This window comes from Bactrocera oleae, chromosome 4, assembly GCF_042242935.1.
Source record: "Bactrocera oleae isolate idBacOlea1 chromosome 4, idBacOlea1, whole genome shotgun sequence".
NCBI lineage: Eukaryota > Metazoa > Arthropoda > Insecta > Diptera > Tephritidae > Bactrocera > Bactrocera oleae.
In genome coordinates this window covers 59,983,275-60,002,103 of record NC_091538.1, presented here as the reverse complement: position 1 = coordinate 60,002,103, position 18,829 = coordinate 59,983,275, and the positions used below count along the sequence as shown (strand labels likewise).

At 30.8% G+C, this 18,829-nt stretch overlaps 1 protein-coding gene across 2 annotated transcripts in view; it reads right to left on the bottom strand.

Annotated features, from left to right (window-relative positions):
* Positions 1-18,531, bottom strand: part of shn (schnurri) — a 156,393-nt gene extending 137,862 nt beyond the window's left edge. Inside the window, exons 1-2 of one of the 2 annotated variants that reach the window (XM_036357864.2) lie at positions 18,306-18,531; positions 12,247-14,267 (exon numbers count right to left, since the gene is read on the bottom strand). In XM_036357864.2, coding sequence (XP_036213757.2) covers positions 12,247-12,277 — 31 coding nt within the window. In that variant the 5' untranslated portion in view covers positions 12,278-14,267; positions 18,306-18,531. The remainder of the gene's footprint in view (positions 1-12,246; positions 14,268-18,305) is intronic. The other variant, XM_036357873.2, reaches the window with a different exon arrangement.
* Positions 18,532-18,829: the final 298 nt, after the last annotated feature.

Genomic DNA, 18,829 nt, shown 5'->3' with positions numbered 1-18,829 from the left:
TGTCTGCTCGCCTTTGCAATTTTCAATTATTGTTGCTTTAATATTGTGTTTGTAGTTGTTGTGACAATCGTAATTAAAAATCAGCTCATGCTCAGTGTTCCTTAAATGTTCGCATACAAAGTTCCTAACTTGCAAACGTTGGGGTTATGAAGTTGGTATGATTTGAATTCGAATATTTTGGAGCATAGTGAACTTCATTTAAAAATTGTCTTATTTATTAGTACTGATATAAATTGAAAAAAAATATATATATACAAATACAAATAATCCTAAAAATTTACGCATTTAATTTTGAATCCTAAGAGGGACCAGTCGGGATCCGCTGGAGGAGGTGCACCGTGAACTTTTTCTCGGATCGAAGCGCAGAGAGGAGCTTGCAACGGCAGTTTTTGATTGGAGTCTCTCCATCAACTACAGTTATAGGGTTCCACTGTACCGCAGCTTTTTTCTACCAGAGGTGGCTACCACTCAGATAGCGCAGTAGATCTATCTTTTCGAGTGGTGAGCTTTTACTTTCAACTGACTCACATTTGAGAATTGCATCCAATTACTTCGTAATAAGAGCTGAATGAGTATCTGCTCTTTCAGACTCGTTAGAAACTATAAGTTGAATAAGCATGGATAAGAAGAACACTCTCCCAGTACCATTAAATTTAGAAATGGCTAGAGCTTTAACTATCTAGTTTACTACTGTACGGCCGAGTCACGTGACTTTCTTGGGCGCTGGTCAAGTAGCAGTAGTAGCGTGGCTGGAACATCTTTCTGGTTCAGATTCAGACCTAAACCCCTAACGGATGCAGATTTTAAATTTTTTTCAAATAAGAAAAAGTAGAATAATATTCATTTTGGATTATACCGTTCTTCAGAGTCTAAGGTTGGAACATCTTGAGTTTCATACACAAAGTTGTTGAATACGAATCCAACTGCCTTAACATATTTGAAGCTAGTGAGAATTCAGATCAATCTTTCGGTGGTTTTGGTAACAAAAAGAATTATTCAAATAGAGTCTTTGCGCACCATATGAATAGCACTCATCTAACACGCCTCTATGAATGGTCCGATCCCGTCGAAACGGCAGGCTTCCTCGGCCTCTCTTTATATGATTTCGATAACAACTAACTTGCGCCTTGTCACCACAACAGGATACAGATAACTGCTATAACAATAACAGTTTCCTGCGAGGGTATCAGCCTTAAGATTTGATCCAATCTACGTCTTGTCATGTGTTTTCACCTGAGGGAAGGTTTAATAAAGGTCAACTTTTTCATGTCAGTGTCAGTATTATACCTCAATACTTGAAATTGTAATCTATTTCGTGATTTTATTTTATTTTATATTTAATTTTTTGTAACGGACGGAATTTAAACCTCGCGCCATCCAAAGTCAGCACCCCCTCAATCAACTCAGCTAAATAAGTTTTTATGCCAAACTCCCCTTTTAAATGAAGCACGTCAAACCTTTGACTCAGTAACATTGCACCCCTTCAAATGCAACCCTTTGACGAATGAAACATTGTTTGTATTCACAACAAAATCTAGTTTGTGTTTCTCAAAGATCTTTTTTTTAACTTTCTTCTTCAAAAAGAAAGTATAGTTTTCTTTTACTTTACCGTTACTTCGTTGGTGTAGATTTTCTTTGACTTATTTGCTTTGCAAGTGAGTGTTTTATACACTCGAAAGTTTTTTTGTTCCATTTTCTCAAATCACCTCGCTGATTTTTTTTTTACCTTTACTGTTAATTTGTGTGCTAAAATATTTTACACTAGGGCGGAATTGAAAGTCAGCGTCCTTTTCAATTTTACTGCGTTGTACTTGCAAAAGCAACACTGTGCTCATGAACTACTTACTGTGAACTGTCGAATAATTAATTTTAATATATAATTTAGAGCAAGTTGTGTCACTGTAAACTGTCCAGTTGAAATATTTTATAATTTTTCTTACGTACTGTATCGAAGTTCCACTTCTGCTTCGGTGTTTAAAACTTAATTAATCTGAAGGCAGCAGACAATACAAGTATAATGCAGTTAAAACAGAGTACCCTTTCAATATCATAACACGAGTAGTTTTTCTAGCAATTTTTAGCATGGAAAAAAACTGAACAACAACTTTGTTTGAAATTTTGCGTTTTCAATGGAATCACAACTACGAAACGATTGCAAATGTTGCAGAGTGTTTTGGGGAGTCTAACATACTTCATCACGAACACAAGTATTTGTGTGGCACAAAGCATTTAGTGAACGTTGTGAAGCCATCGAAAACTTGATTCATGCGCGTTGTTTATCCACCTCTGTTCACGACGATAACATCGAAACAGTGTTTAAAAATCTTCGTGTTGGCATCAGACAGATAGTAGAAGAACTCAATATCTCTTATGGATTGACTTAACCATTTTGGTTAATGTTTTAAGTACGAAGCGTAGTCGTATCAAAAGATCTGAATTTCTTGCAAAAAAAGCATTGCAATAAAAGTTGCAAAAAAGATGCTTGATGCTGAGGACTCTACATTCATTAAAAACAACATTACTGGTGACGAGATGTGTTTTGATGAATATGACTTCGCAACTGTCTAAAAATATAGTGAATGATGTTGCAAAAATCGAGTTGAGTCGAAACGGAAAATAAACCAAAATTCGCTGTAGATACTGAAGTCCATCCCAGCCGAGACCTATAACAAGTGTATGGAGAATTGCATTTAGCGTTGGCATGTTTGTATTAGCTCAAGCGGCTATTTTGAAGTCGGTAATAAATATTTGTATTAAAATACGTGAAAATGTAGTTTCCAGGTCAAATTTTTCTGATAGTATGCTTCGAATCAGGTTAAGTTAAAGAACTGCCTATAGAAATGTAGCTGCAGGTGCAGATTTCATAAGTTTTATTAATTGGGATATCCAATGTATGGGCCACAATGTATACGAAAAAGAGTTTGGGAAATTATTACACTGCTCTACATAAACAAAAAAAAAAATTTTTTTGTTGCCCTGGATATTTTAGCAAATTTCGATGGTTTCAAGTGTCCAGTTTAAGAATTCATTCATGAAAGTTTTGAATGTGCTCTTGTTTTTATGAAATTTGCATTTAATATATTTGCCTACAATAGGTCCAATATTAGTAATAAAATTTATTTTTCCGGTCATGATTTGGATTCTGCTCCCCCTTTTTCGCTCACACAAGCCTCACGTAATCTCCACTGCCAGGCTTTTTACCGAAAATATCCTATAAATTATCCGAAAGATGTGAAGGTTTAAAATAATAAAAATTTTACTTGCCGATATCTAAACATGCAGTATACTTAAAATCTCCCTTGGGGCTTCCAAAATAATTCGCATGCGCTTAGAAGCAATGATGTCGCCAAATTCCCAGAATCTATCAGTGTAAGTGAAAGGGAAGAAACTAAGCGACTTGATACATGATAAATTAAGGGATTATAAAACCATTTGTCAAAGCGTTGGATATGGAAGGATCTTGTTTTAATTTAATTTTTAGAAAGTCTCTCCTAATCTTGCCACCAAATTTTTAGAAATTTTGCAAAATATGCTGACAAGCTTAGAATTAGAAGAAAATATGTAATACTCAATTAGACTATGAATCATCTGGATTAATTTTCGTATAATTTAGATAATTATACTGAGAAACAAAGCGAGCGATTCCACTTGGATCTAAAAGTAATGGATACCTAAACGCCGATGGGATCGTCCCATTATAACAGATTATTGCTGATTCTTAATAAAAAGAATGTCAACTGGAAAATTATAAAAAAAGAACTCATAAAAGTCGTTTAATTGAGTTATAACATATGTTTTCGAAATTTGTCTCTTGCTCTTGATGCATTATTATTTTCCAAAATTAAACTGATATTTTATTTTTTTGTTATTTTGTTTCTTGTTTTTTGATTTTTACTATGTAAAACTAAAATTAAGATTTAAAAATAATCGAGCGCAAATCTTACAATATCACCGATAGTGTCATGAATTGTGTGCAAAACTATTTACATTCAAAATCGAACTTATACTCGAACACTGTAGACCAGTTTTATGAAACTGTGGACATTCAGTTGTTATAAAATTATATAAATAATCAGAGAGAGAGCCCTTAGAGGACGTTTTCGAATTTTTTGATATCGAAAAGTACCAAAATATGTCATTTCACATTATTGCAAGACAATAGACGAGTATTTGACCTTGAAGTAAATGCATACTCACATTAAAGTTTTTTTACTAGTACTTGCGTAAATTTAACATATCATAAGTATATGATTCTGGTATTAAAAGTTTAATTTTCAGGCAATACCAGTATACTTGTATGTGAAATAGGCGTGGTTAACAGTTGGAAAATATGCAAAATCATCGAAGCCTTCGTGCAACTGGTTGTGAGAGTATGAATATTTATTTGAAGGTACTTCACATATGTAATTTAATTCGTACTGCCACCAAATCATTTTAATTTCAATCCGCCACAATTTAACATATAACTAAGGCATATCAAGTCCTCAAACGGTACAGTAATTGCGCTTCTTCCGATACCCACTGTCTAAACTTAACATGTGCGGGTGGATATAACCACAAAAACTTGTAGGAAAACAGGCAAGTTTGTGCAAAAAAAAATCTCTCTTTATTAATTTGGATTCTCCAAAACTTCGCATTTAAATGGCAAAAACATGCTGCCTTCTCTTGGAGTTTTGGCGCCCACACTACTTCATTTCATTTTACTCGGAAAATCTTTCAGTTTGCTGCTTTCGCACAGTTGACTTGTCGGCTTCGGCACTGTTGCTTGTAGATGCTTTGGAAATTCAGCACAGGCGAGATTTTCACCCCGCCACGCGCTGATGAGTATGAGTATTTGACATACATAAATAGCACCACACTCCAGCCCCTCACCCATGCCGAAAAACTTGAACATTTGCTTAATCTATTATTCCGTTTTAGAAATTTATTCCCAGCTGAATTTGCAATATATTTGCTTGTTTTACTGTGCGGCGTCGGGGGAAAGGACAAGCAGGGGGAGGAAACAGGTTGCTTTTATTTCCCTATTAGAAGCATATATGTATGTATGTATGAGTGTGTAAGTTTAAGTGTATATGTGTGTAACTCTTATTTACATTGCTTAGCTGTTATTGTTGTACTGTAAACTTGCAGCAAAGTGCGGAGCGTTGTAGGAAATAACTGTAAGTGGAGCGTAAATGATAAGTCTCTTTATTTGTGTGCTTGTATATGTTTTTGTAAAAGGTGGCACGTGCTCACCCAAACACATACGCGAAAAAAAAATAAAATTGTTTACAGTTATGTACATGTGTGGGTGTGCGAATATAAGTCCTAATGATGGAAAATAAGATGTCATGGCGCGTTAAGTGAACACGTAGATGTTGCAATTTGTATACGATTCCGAGAATATTTATTAAACAAGTAAGGAGGCATAACTTTGAGCGTGGTTGATTATTATAATATAGGATATCTTGTCAAATAAAAAAGTTTTCCATACGAGAACTTGATTTTGTTCAATAATGTTGGTTTGGCATCCTACAGGGGTTCGATATTAGCGGCTCCGACAATTGAGCAGCTACTTGGTGAGGAAACAACAGTTGCAAGATTTCAGATCGATATCCCAAAAACTAAACGTCTAGTTTGCGTATATAAATGTAGACGGACATGATTAAATCGACTCACCTCGCCATAGGGTTTCCGACGTTTCCTTTTTTGTGTTGCAAATTTGGTGACGAACTTAATATACCATGTTTGGGGTATAAAGATTCATTTATTAATATTTATTTATACGGTATAACTTCGCCCTTAATATCGGCGGTCCTCACATACCTTATATAACCGGGATCGACCAAAATAATGATTTATTAAAGGCTTCACTGTGGATTTGACACCCAACAATTTTAATTGAGTAATTTAAAAGTCCTACAAGAGTAGACTACGTTGTCAATAACTTTCGAAGCCATAGGAAACCGTTAAAGCTTTTAAAATACATGTTTCGAAGTTTGTGCTTACTTAGAGCAAAATAAATTTCTTCAAACAAACAAAAGAGAGAATTTAGATACCGGAAAAATTAACTTTTAGTATTAGTCGGATGAGTATTATACTTGATCATATACTAAACGGTTAGAATCCGAGCAGATTGAACTGTTTTTGAATGTGTGCTGCGAAAATTTTCGGTAATTGGCCTTTAGTAAGAGCGTTTTCACTTTTTTCTGGAGGCTTTGGACCTTCATTAATATTACCAGCACTTAACCCAAAACTCATCACATAATGAAAGAATTGTCGACATTTTGATGTTGTACTTGTTGCGTTCAGTGTTCAATTGGTTCCTAGACGAATGTGTGTAGTGACAAAGTCTGAATGCCTCAATAATTCTCAGAACTATTTATTATTTCTCTGAGTAACCACCAACTGACTGTCTGCTACTCTTTCCCAATAGCTCTGATATACCTTTATGTCTGTAGTTTAACATAAGTTTTCAGCACGTTTGCGATACTTCATTAGGTTATGTTGCTCATCACACTTATGTAGGCGATTATTTGCTTTATGCAATTAAAAAAAAGCATAATGTAATTTCCGTTTAATTTGTCATATTGAAAGCGTTGCGTCTCTCGGCATTTCCTTTGTGTTCATTATTTTTTTCTTTCACATTAATTTTGTGCTCTCAAGGCCAAACAGCAAGATGCTGCATTGCCTGGTTGGGTTGCCTGGAAAATAAATTGCCTGCCAATAACAACCCAAGCGACTATAAATTCAATAAAAACCAATGTCAATTCCTGGTAAACACACAGTCACAGTATCACAGCAACACTCTTACAAAGTGGACATAACCCAACGAACACTTAAAAAATATTTCTAAAAACTTTATGAACTTCACTTTAGGTACATTAAAGTAAACTTTTTGTTTTGCGAGTTTTAAAACTGTTTGTAAACCGCTCTTGAGCTGTTGATTCTTATTATAAGGTTGAGAACTGGCAGTTTTTGCAGTAATATTGGAATGTTATTAAAATGAAGTTTAAGTTTATATAGTTAATGTTGCGCTGCTATTGAGACGCTATTGAAAACTAACAACTGTAGAGATACTATTGAAATTTAATAAATTTAATGTTGGGAATTTATATCTGCCACGATAACATTGAGAAGCTATTGAGTTGCTGTTGAGAATCAGTAATCGTGATTTAAGAATTATGCTAAATAATATAGTTTACCGTGACTGCATTTTCAAATTATAATTTGTTACTCGTGATTTGATTTTATTCGAAATTTACATTGTGTACTTACTGTTGAGAATGCTGTTGAGAACAAGCATTTGAGATATTAATGATTTAAATAGTGCGCTCTTAGGAATAAACATAAAAGTGCTCCGAAAGCTTATTTTATTGCTATTTTAGATAATTAATAACTAATAATTATTATCAACAGTTGAGTTACTATTGAGAAGATCGTTGAGAAGTTATACATTTTTTTTGAAATATTTTATTTTTTTTATTTTAAATAATTAATTATTGAGGTCGTCGTTAGTTGAATAAACATTTGAGAAAAAGTAAAATTATTGCATTTTAATCGATATATTTATCGATAACAACTGTTGAGATGCTATTAAGAACGAGATAATTTAAGAGATAGCTTGTTTGTATTGAGTTAGTTTTTTTCGGTAATGAATTAGTGTTAGGTTTAAGAAATAGTATTTTCATTGAAATAGATGTTAGTTGAAAGAAATATTTATGGATATCAATAGTTACGAAGCTATTGAGAACAGAGTTGAGAAATGGTGTTTCTTACAATAAATAAATAATTATTTACATCAACAGTTGAGAAGACCAAAAGGGTTGAGAAATCGTATTTTAACCGAAACATTTGTTATTACCAATTGTTGAAAAGTGATTGGGAAGCTAATGTAGGTTGAGACATCTTATATCCTTTCAAGTTCGTGTTCACTCTAAAGTTACTGGTTTATTGGGATGCTACTCTCAAATGGCAAAAGCAACAGTTTTAGAGGTCACTTTAGTTCTTGTGTGCTTATAATGTGTCGCTCCTGGGAATATCGCCTGCCCAAACGCCTTGACACATTTAACGCAAACAAATATCTATCAACGCATAAATATATTAATATATAGAGACGATAAAAATAATTTTTATTTTAGCGGCATTCTAGATGCTTGGGCAGACATGATGGAACAATGCTTAGCCTTGAATGGCGACAGCTTGACAAAGTGTATCGGGGTGAAAACTTACAGCAATAAAAATATTTAGTGTATAATAAAAAAACCGATAAATATATACGTATTTGCATATATCTAGTGAATGTATAAAGTGAAAGTGATTTGAATATACGCGCAACTGATGTCCTCTAGTCTTATGGAATAAAATTATAATATTTAACGCAGGTTATGGGGTTAAAATGCGTGTTTAATAAGTAGAATTGTTGTTTTAAATGAAATAATAATAAATTTCAACTTTTTTGACTAACTAGAGACCTGTTGCATGCCACTAAAATAGCAGCAAATTTTCAATTTAATAAGAAAATTTTATTTTCGATAATTTCAACATTTTTTTCCAAGAAAAATTTAGACTGAAATTTTTCCCCGAACAAGAAAGCACTGTAGCCAACTGTTTGCGCCACTAGATATGACTACTTACTGAGTAAACTCACACCATATTGCGGGTGGCGACACGCTGACTCACAATAAGTCACGCCAAAATGCACGTAAATACACTAGCATACACACACAAAAAAAATATACATATTGTACAAAATAAAAACATTCACGCTTGCTTGTGCTGGTCCGTCATAGGTGTTCCCTCGACTTTGCGTTCACTCAGATGAGTCAACTAATGGCGCAACGCAATTTCTGGTAGCAAAACTTGTTGGCCAAGAGCTTGTTTAGCACTCGGCTGTCGCTACCTAATGCAGCATGGCAACTCAAACATAATTTGCAAAAAAGCAAGCAGGTTAGTAGCTTAAAAATATCCTCTACCAAACGCCGCAAAAAAAAAGTAATCAAATAATAAAAGCATAAATTGGCTTGGAATATTCTATGAATCATCGCCTTTTAAGCGGAATTTCACAAGAAACTTTGAAATAAAATAATTAACATGATTGCAAAGGCATTTAGACTAAATGGTTGCAGAATGAAAAACGGTCGAGACAGAGGTGTTACTCATAAGCGCGTGAAAAGAGTTGTGCTATCTTTACTCGTATTTTGCAATGCCTTTGGCTAGAGAAATAAATCTGTATACATTATTCATAGAATACACCACATATAAGTTAGTGTAGGTTATGGTTACTGGGTTCCATGCCACAAGGGCATTCAGGAAAACGAAATAGCTGATGAGATTGCCAAAAGTTCCGTCCGTCTTCAATTTCAAACAATATTTTTAAAATCAGAAAAAAGGTGCGACCACTGTTTTTCTCGAGGCAATCGTTTGAAATTATACAAAATCTAACTAAACAAAGAAAAAAACACTTTAGTAAAATTTTTCTCAGAGTATTTTTCAAAAATATTTTTTTGCCCCTAACGGTCAGTCGAGAGGTAAGTCAAAGTCTAAATAAAATGGCCGCATCGAACTCGATGGCTCGTTTATGTGTTAATATTTTTGTCAACCCATTAAATGTGATCTAAGAGAGCGGCGAAACGAACTAACAACTGGCATTAATATAATTACAGGCACAAATGACGTACATATGTATATTTATAATTTTTGGTGGATATATTTTTATATATGCACATGTTTAATATTTTTGCAAAATCAAGACATTTTTAACAATTGTCAATAGCAAATATATCGAGAAATTTGTGCTACTTTTCCAACGAAGTAATTGCATATAAATTTATATATATGACGGAAATTGACATTTTATGCAATATTTCTAGGAACTCATCAGAACTGGTATATTATTACGTAATTCCACGAATTTTCAATTAGCATGCAAATAAATTTAGTTTTCTATTTTAAACAAAATATAAAGTTACAAATTCACAAATCAAATGAGAAAATAAATGGAGTTAAGAGGCGTAAAAGCATGTTCGCATTAAAAGTGAAACGCACACATATTTTCCAGGGAAATTGATTTGAAAATAATATAATATAAGCTTTGAAGTATTTTTCTCTCTATATTGTTATTGTTAATTAGCATGAAATTAAGCATTATGATTAACAAATTATTAAGTTAGTAACATGACGAGCTTAATATACAATTAGCTTATATATAGAGTTCTTGGGATAAGTTTACATAGATATTTTTATATTTTTTCTACATTTCCCAGTATATATGATTTTGAGGTTAGGTTTTTTTAGATCCGCCTAATGTAAATTATGTTGAAATGATTATTAAATTATTGAGTTTTGCAGTTTTTACGGTTCTAATTGCCTGTTAATGATCTCAAGAATTCTTAAGAATTTTCACTTGATAGCTAAACACCTCAAATATATTCTAAATGTCTCATTTAGTATTTTTTTCATATATATCATATATTTTTAGTAAAGACAATTTACTAATTGACTACATTAAGGAAAGATTCGAAACGCCATTTATAAGATATACTATTTATAATACGAATCGAACAAGCAACTAGTGTAAATAAACTATACTGACTCAATCGAATAGAGTTAGAAGTGGAAAAGAGTTAAAATTAAATGAGTTTATATTATCTCAATGATAAAAACTCAGTTATTTAATAATAACTTGACATATATATTTTTGTCAAGCGACAAAATTTCAAATGCAGTAAACAGAAAAGTGACGTATCGAAAACGTTACCAAATGAATAGCCATTCTAATACTTCAGAGAACACTGAACATGTGTTAGATTCTGATTACTTTATATATTAAGGATTTTTATGCTTAGATGTAATTAAATAATTCATTTGATTCGAAAAATATATTTAGATAAGGCTCAGAATTTGTAAAATTTAATATTCAAAATTTGATGTTTGAAGTTTTTTATTGAAAACAACTCAGTTTTGAAATTGATTTTTCTTAAATATACAGTAGTGATGCACATAGACCCATTATTTATTTTTTTTTTTCAAGCGCATACGTTATATATGAGTATCAGAAGGTTACTCTAAGAGCTATGTAAAATAACTATTCAAAAACCTACACAAAACTTAGATAAATTGGAAAATATTTTTTAGAAATAATTTTCATAACGATTCTGAGCTTTAGACTTCTACTGAGTTAAAATGGTATTAGTAACTAGGAGTTCAAGTTTAAATATTTTTCTTATTTGAAAGGATTTCGAAACGGTTTCTCCAAATAGCCACCTTAAATTCGTAGACTAAATTTCAAGTAAATGTGCGATTTTCGACGAATTGTTTAAACCTCGAAACTAACTAAAATGTAAAATATGACTTTAAGGGATCCAGGAATTACACAGGTTTGGATACGATCGTCGTGTTGACACGACAGAAAAATAGTTCTGGGAAATGATCGATGAAGGTATAACACAAGTTTTATGAAAGATTCGGCAAATAAATTTAGAATGTTTGGTCTCTTTGGACAATATCGGTTCATAGCTCCCCTAATACCCACAAAACAGGTTTCGACAAGTATAAACCAGTCAATATGAAGAATGTCTTCATAATATTAGTTGAATATGTTTAACTTGGCATCAGTGGATAATTCAGCTGGCAGCGGCTGATATCTGCTATTAGTATACAGCGGATCTAAGTTTTAGTAAACGTATTAGCTCTAATATATTATAATTTTATACCAATAATAGCCTTAGTTTCGCCAAGCGTTGAGCATAACTTGAGATATGACTGATTTCTATCACTGCTTAAAGTTATTTTTTCGGGATACCTTGATAAACACTTATGCCCTGCACTGGAGTTTGTGACATCCAAAAGAAAACGTCGGAGACCTTCTAAAAATATATATAGATGACTTATGTCCTTATGTCTGTATATACGCAAACTATTCACTCAGTTTTTGAGCTATCGCTCTGAAATTTTGCATACTTATTTTTTCTCCAAAGCAACCAAATGCACGAAAAATATGTTTTCATACCATTTGCTGCTATAACAAATGCAACTGTGAAGGGTATTATAGTGCAACTAAAGTTTTTTCAACTTGCTATTGTTAATTTTGCAAGACATTCTTCAGTACATAGTCTTTTATTCCATCCAAACTTAATCCCACCTTAGTTATATTATTTATTCAACATTAATGGAACACCCCATATAAACTTTTGTAATGCCTTTAACTATTTTTTTCTTATTATTTGTTGTTTATTAAGTCAAACATAATGCTATTTGTTCACTTACTTCCTCTTCCGCTTCCTTTGCGTCGTGCCATTTCGTTGAATTCCTATTTGTTCGGCAGGCAGGCGAAGTGTTTTATTTGTATGTAGGTATGTAGTTGTTTGTAGATTGCTGTTAGCGCGTGTTTGACAGCTGTATAGGTGGTACTAGAGGACTCTAATTTCAAGCTAATGCTGCCTCACACAAACACTAACATACACATACCATACGTATGTATGTGTGTTATTATTTCGTACTTGTTGTTGTTGTCTGTTGAGTAGGCTTTCTGCTCGTTTTGGTGGCGGCAACGTGAGACGCTATTATCGCGTTTATGTATATTATGATGTCTTTTGGTTTTGCTTTTGTTGCTATTGTTGCTGTTGTGACTACTTTCTCTCCTGCTGCAACTATGTACTGCTACTCGTTTATTTGCTACTTTTGCTGTCGTTTGTAACTGATCGATATTAATGCTTGCTTAATCCTTAAAGCTTTGAAGGTGAATTAGTTGTTGTTCTTGTTGTTTTTGTATGTATTTATTGTTTGTTGATAGTATAGATGTTCGCTGGGTGGTAAGTTGCAGGGAGGTTTGCTTGTGTTAAGCGCTTTTAGTTGGTTGGGTATTTTTGTTCTTCAACTTTCTTATTGTTGTGGTTGTTGTTGCAGCAATGTGGGTGATTATTCTGCTTCTCCGTTGCTATGTTGAGCAGCTTGATTTATATTAAAATTAGCAACGTCGCATAACCGTCAGTCATTCTAGGTGATATCTGTTCATATACATCAAATATGGTATATATGTAAATATGTGTAGCTGTGTGTGCGAGACTTAAGTAATTGTAGCACAAAGGCTAACTTGCCGAGCTCTTCCTATGAACAAAATACAAAACAAATGCCACACACACTCGTTGTATATATATTTATACAAATATGTTTGTATAAATGTGTGTGCTAAGTCGTAAGCTGCCTTTGTCGGTGTCTGCAATTGAATTCCAGCAACCGGATGGCTGTTTCTTCAACCGTATCGATGACAGTCTCTGTTATTTTCTTCTCTTTGCTGCTTTTATTGCCACACGCGGGCAACAAAGTGAAAAAGTTGTATGAAACAATACACACACATGACATGAATCTTTGTGTAAAACCGTTAGCTTGCACGTTACGCCGTCGTTATCAACTTCGTGTGGCCACTCGTTTACCGTTATCCTGCGTCGTGATTGCTCAGCTTGTCAATGTCCTTGACGTAATATTGCTTTCACTCGCCGGTGTTGTTATTGTTGGTATTATTGTTGTTGTTATTCGAATTATTGTTGTTCTCTGCCGCTTTTTATTACACCGAACGTGGTGATTGCATCACGCACACATACAAACACGTATAAATAGTACTTTTTGTTTTGGGGGTTTAACTATTCAGACTAGCTGTTGTTGTTGTTGTTATTTGTGTTACGGCTTTTGTGGCTTTCGTAGACAATAAATAAACGTCATGACATTTACACTTTTTCACACATTCATCACAGCGTGTGTGTGTGTAGTTGTGCATATCTATGGCATATTCAGTTCAAGCAGCTTAGCAAGCGCTATTGCCATTGTGGGCGTCAGTCGAGACGTGTGTAGCACGTAATTTGCATAGAATGACAACATTTTTGTTATTGTTATTGTTGTTGCTTTTTAACATCTTTTACATTTAATGCTGGTCGTTATAAGTATTGTTGTAGCATCTCCGCTTTAAACTAAATTAATATTTTTCGTTTTTAAAGTATTCAATCTTGGTCTTTGTTTTTGTATATATGTGTGTTTGCACTATAATTTTCCGACTGGGTCTGTTGAGCGCCGTTGCTACGCTGATTTTTCGTTTCACTTGAGATTTTTTTTATTTGTGTGTTTTTTACAAGGTGTTTTCAAAATATTCTTGCCGATTTTTTTTTTTTAGTTTTTATGCCCTAAGTTTCGTATATGTTTCATTCGCTATTTCTATTGATTATTCCATGAAAAATTCGTTGATATGTGTCACGTTAAATTTTTTTTTTCGCATTAAATTTTGGAAAATATTTATGCTGAAAATGAAAGAATGAAAAATAAGTAAGTTCCCACATTTTATGCTACGTGCTAATTAAAATACGATTTTATACAAGTTAATTAAATAAAATTTAGATAAATTAATTTAACTTTTATTTTAAAACTTAATTAATTTAAATTTTTTTATTATATTTAAATTTTTAGTTTAAATTATTAAATCAATTATAAAAATTAAACTATGTACATTAAATTTATGTTGATTGTTAATTAAAAATATATTTGCTTTAAGTAAGATAATTAATTAAAATTTAGTTAAATTAGTTGAACTTTCATTAAAATTCTATATGCTTATATTTTATATTTTTTAAAATTAAATAATATTTTTTTAAATTAATAAAAAATGTTATTTATGTAAAAATTAAAATTAAAATTTTAATTAAAAATTTATTTATAATTATAATTAAAAATTTAACAAATTTTTTAAAATTAAATTCAATTTATTATATTTTATTAATTGTTAATTAGTTTGAAATATATAATTAATTTAAGGGTTAAATTAAACTAAAGCTATGTTAATTATTAATTAAAAACATATTTAATTTAATTTAAGTGAATGAATTAAAATTTAGTTAAGCTAGTTTAACTTGTTATTAAAACATTTATTAAAAAATTAATTACTTTTTAGTTTAAAAAATTTAATTTAATTTTAAAAAAATATTTATTTAAAAAGACTAAATTAATTTAAAATTTAAATTAAATTTTTATTAAAATTAATTCCATTTAATGTATGAATTATATATTCTGACTCAAGTAAATTTATAATTTAAATTAATTTAATACAATTAAATGACATTTAGTCTGACTTAATTTAACAGACTTTAATTTAAGTTAAATTATCTGAATTTAATCGTGGCTAATTCCATTTGTTTAACTTTACTAATTTGTAATTAATATAATTTAATGCATTGTAGTTTATTCTATAATTAAAGTATATACTTAAATCACGGAGATGCATTTTAATAATTTAATTTAATATGTTTTATTTATTTGTGTTGAAATTATTTTGTCTATTAATGGTTTAGGTTTATTTGATATAATTAAATTTAACTTAACATAATGCATAATTTTAAATTTACTTTAACTTTTTTTAATATATATGTTTTTTTTTTATTAATTTATTCTTAGTTAAATATTTATGCTTAGTTCAATTGAGCTAATTGAATCTATTTTGTATAAACATTTTTTTGAATTAAAATACAAATAATTTATTTATAATTGACTAACTTTAATTAGTATTTAATTTATATTATTGCTCTAATGTTTGCATTCAATTAAAATTAAGTTAAATAAATTTTGTTTAGTTCAAAATAACTTTGTTTACTTTGAATTAATTAATTTATTTTATTATGATATTTTTTTTTTAGTTCAACTTAATTAAATAATTTTTATTATAAATTAATTGATATACTAAAATTCATATTTTTTAAAATTAAATTTTATTTACTCTTTAGTTATTTAAATTTAATTAAAAATAATTAATTCCGATTAAGGTAAGCTTGTTATTATTTTATTCAAGTTTAATTGAGTAAACAAATTTTAATTTAATCAGTTTAACCTAATATCATATAACTTCCTTCATAAAATTTAATATTTAGTATTGAATGGAATTCACTCTTAATTAACCTCATATAACAACAATATGCTCAGGGAATCCACTTCTATCGTGTACAAAAACATTTTCGTTCACTCTTCTAATTGCTTTTTCTGCATACGCCATAATATTAGATTCCCTTCTTCATTACATTCCATACCGTTACTTATGCGACTTTAACTGTAATCTGCTGCCACTTGAAACGCGTATGTCCTTCCTCCGTTTTACAAGCGTAAACTCTTCTCACCTATTACATTTTCACTTCCCTTCTCACTTTTCTCACTAACACTGCCACTAATGTCCTGCATCTGTTGGAATACAATAAAAAAGAATGTTATCCATATTCATGTACGAATAAACTTGGCTGTTGTCTGCTTCGGTTACTTCCCCGTTTACGTTACCACCCGTTTAAGTCGTCCTCATAACTTTTACGTTTGTTACTTTGACGTTTTGCGCTTTTTTTACTGTTATGGCTCACGTCTTTTGTTCTTATTTTATGCACTCATTTATCGTAACTTTCATAATGCGAATTTAATGAAGCGTGAGTAGAAAAGAGAGCGAACCGAAGAGCGCAACATGAGTAGCAAGGACTTTTTTTGGTTTTTATTATTATTGTTGTTGTAGCAGTTGTATTCTGGGGAATACCTATTAGAATTACGTTTGGAACCAAAGGTGCTTTTATTTGTCTGCTATAGAAAATGTTTTTATGGAAAGTATTGAGAGCTCTTGCTCCATATGTTGGATTTTCTTTGTCTCTTTATGAGATTTGATTACTTTTCGTTGTAATAATGTAAAGGAATGAGGAAATTGTGAAAATTTCAAGTATTGCAACTTGAATTGGGGCATGAAATGGAATGCGAGAGGGTTGTTGCTGTGTTTTGTAAGTGAGAGCGCGTGAGAGAGCGTTATTGAGACAAAATTTTAATGCAAAAGTGGGAATATACGAATAAATATGCTAATTGGTTTCAAAATAAGTGTTTGTTGAAGCAGGTGAGACTTTCTTAAAACGGACTATTGTATAGTGTATGCTTGTGTTATCATTTTGTTGTTGGTTGATCAGGCTACACTAGTGTTTAGGGTTGTTGAGCGATTGTAATAATATTATTAGTGTTTTTATTTTTTTACACGAGTCATTAAAGAAATATTTAATGAGTTCGGTTCTCTCTCTCTCAGCTGTCTAGAAAATGCAGTTGTAAGCGTAAATTGCGCTCTTTGTAGTAGCAGCGCAAATGAATCATATGTTTCAGTGGCGTCTACAGCCATTTCGTGCTGTTAACTCCACCGATGAGTTTATGAATTGATAAATATGTTGTTGTACGAGTATTTGTTGTTGAGAAATGTGTGGGTGTTTTTGTGCTCTGTAATAATAACTAATATAATATAAATAGCTATTTGTCAGTTTTATGACTTTGAGAAATATTTATGATTATTGGTTTTACTGTTATAAATATATTAAGAGTAAACTATTTTAAAGTTATAATATTTTAAAATTTGTATAGTCGGCAATTAGATTAATTTCTCAGGTAGTTCATGAGACATGTTTAATATTAATGTATTTTTTTGATAGTTGGCAACTCTGTAAGTATTCTTTATTTTATATATTTTGGAATATATAGCCCAGTTTTGTCTTTTGGGACAGGTGGCAACCATATTTAAATGCATAGATCTTAATAAAATTGTTTTCCTAAAATTATTCCGAAATGCCCTACGTTTATTATTGTACATATTTAATATTATTTACAGTAATCATGTGTCAACCCTATTTTAAAAAAACTTTATTAAAGCTGTTCCAAATATGATGACTTTCTTTTAATCTAACCAGGAACTTTAGAATAATTATTTTTTTTTACATTTTGATTACTTTCTATCAAACTAATCGGAAATTTTTGAATTATTTAACTTAATTACAATTTGATTACTTATAATTACTTTCTATCAAACTAATCAGAATTTTTTGAATTATTTAACTTAATTACAGTTTGATTACTTTCTTTTTGTAATTATTTAAATTACTTTTTGATTGCTTATGGTTACTTTCTTTAAAACTAATCAGAAATTTTTGAGTAATTATACTTATTACATATGATTACTTTTTTTCAAACTGCTCAAAAAACTTTTTAATAATTATTTTAATTACTTTTTGATTACTTTTCATCAAACTAAACAGGAATTTTTGAATAACTATTTTTATTACTATTATTACTTACTTCAAACTAATCAGCGTTCGTTTTGTAATTATTTTAATTACTTTTTCATTGCTTATGTATACTTTTTTTAAATCGATCTTTTAAAAGTTTTTCGAAATATAAAAAATCATTAAATTTTATGATTACTTTTATTATGATTACTTATATGATTATGTTAATATTTCTTTTTTCTTTCCACTATCATTAAAAGAAATACCAATTTCATGGTTTCAAATTACCTTTAAAGTCAAAGTTATTCGCAATAATATATTCAACTTTTAAGTATTTATTATTAGTATTTAACATATTTTCTCAGCACGCGCGAGGGAAAAATAGCCGCGAATGTTCGCACTTAATTAAAAAATTAATAATAAAATAATCGCAAAACAACCGCAAACGCTAGCCAAAAACAACGAATTGTAATTATAAGTAAAATTTTTCAATTACGCACTAATTACAAATTATTCATGACTTTTTTTGTAATCAATTTCACTTTCGCGCAGAAAATTAAAAGCACAAACTCAGTGCAAATACAATGCAAAAATACAAATATGTGTAGATATATATAAATGTTTCTATAATTTTTTATTTTCGCCCACTTGATAAGAGCAGCGGTATTTAGTTAAGCACTTGACAAATAATTAAAATTCAAATTATTTTCATTGTTAGTATCTGCTTTGCACTTTTTTCTTGCTGCCACAATTTCATTTCATGTTTTTGGTTTTTTTTCCTACTGCTTTTGCATGTGCTTTATTGCATTTTG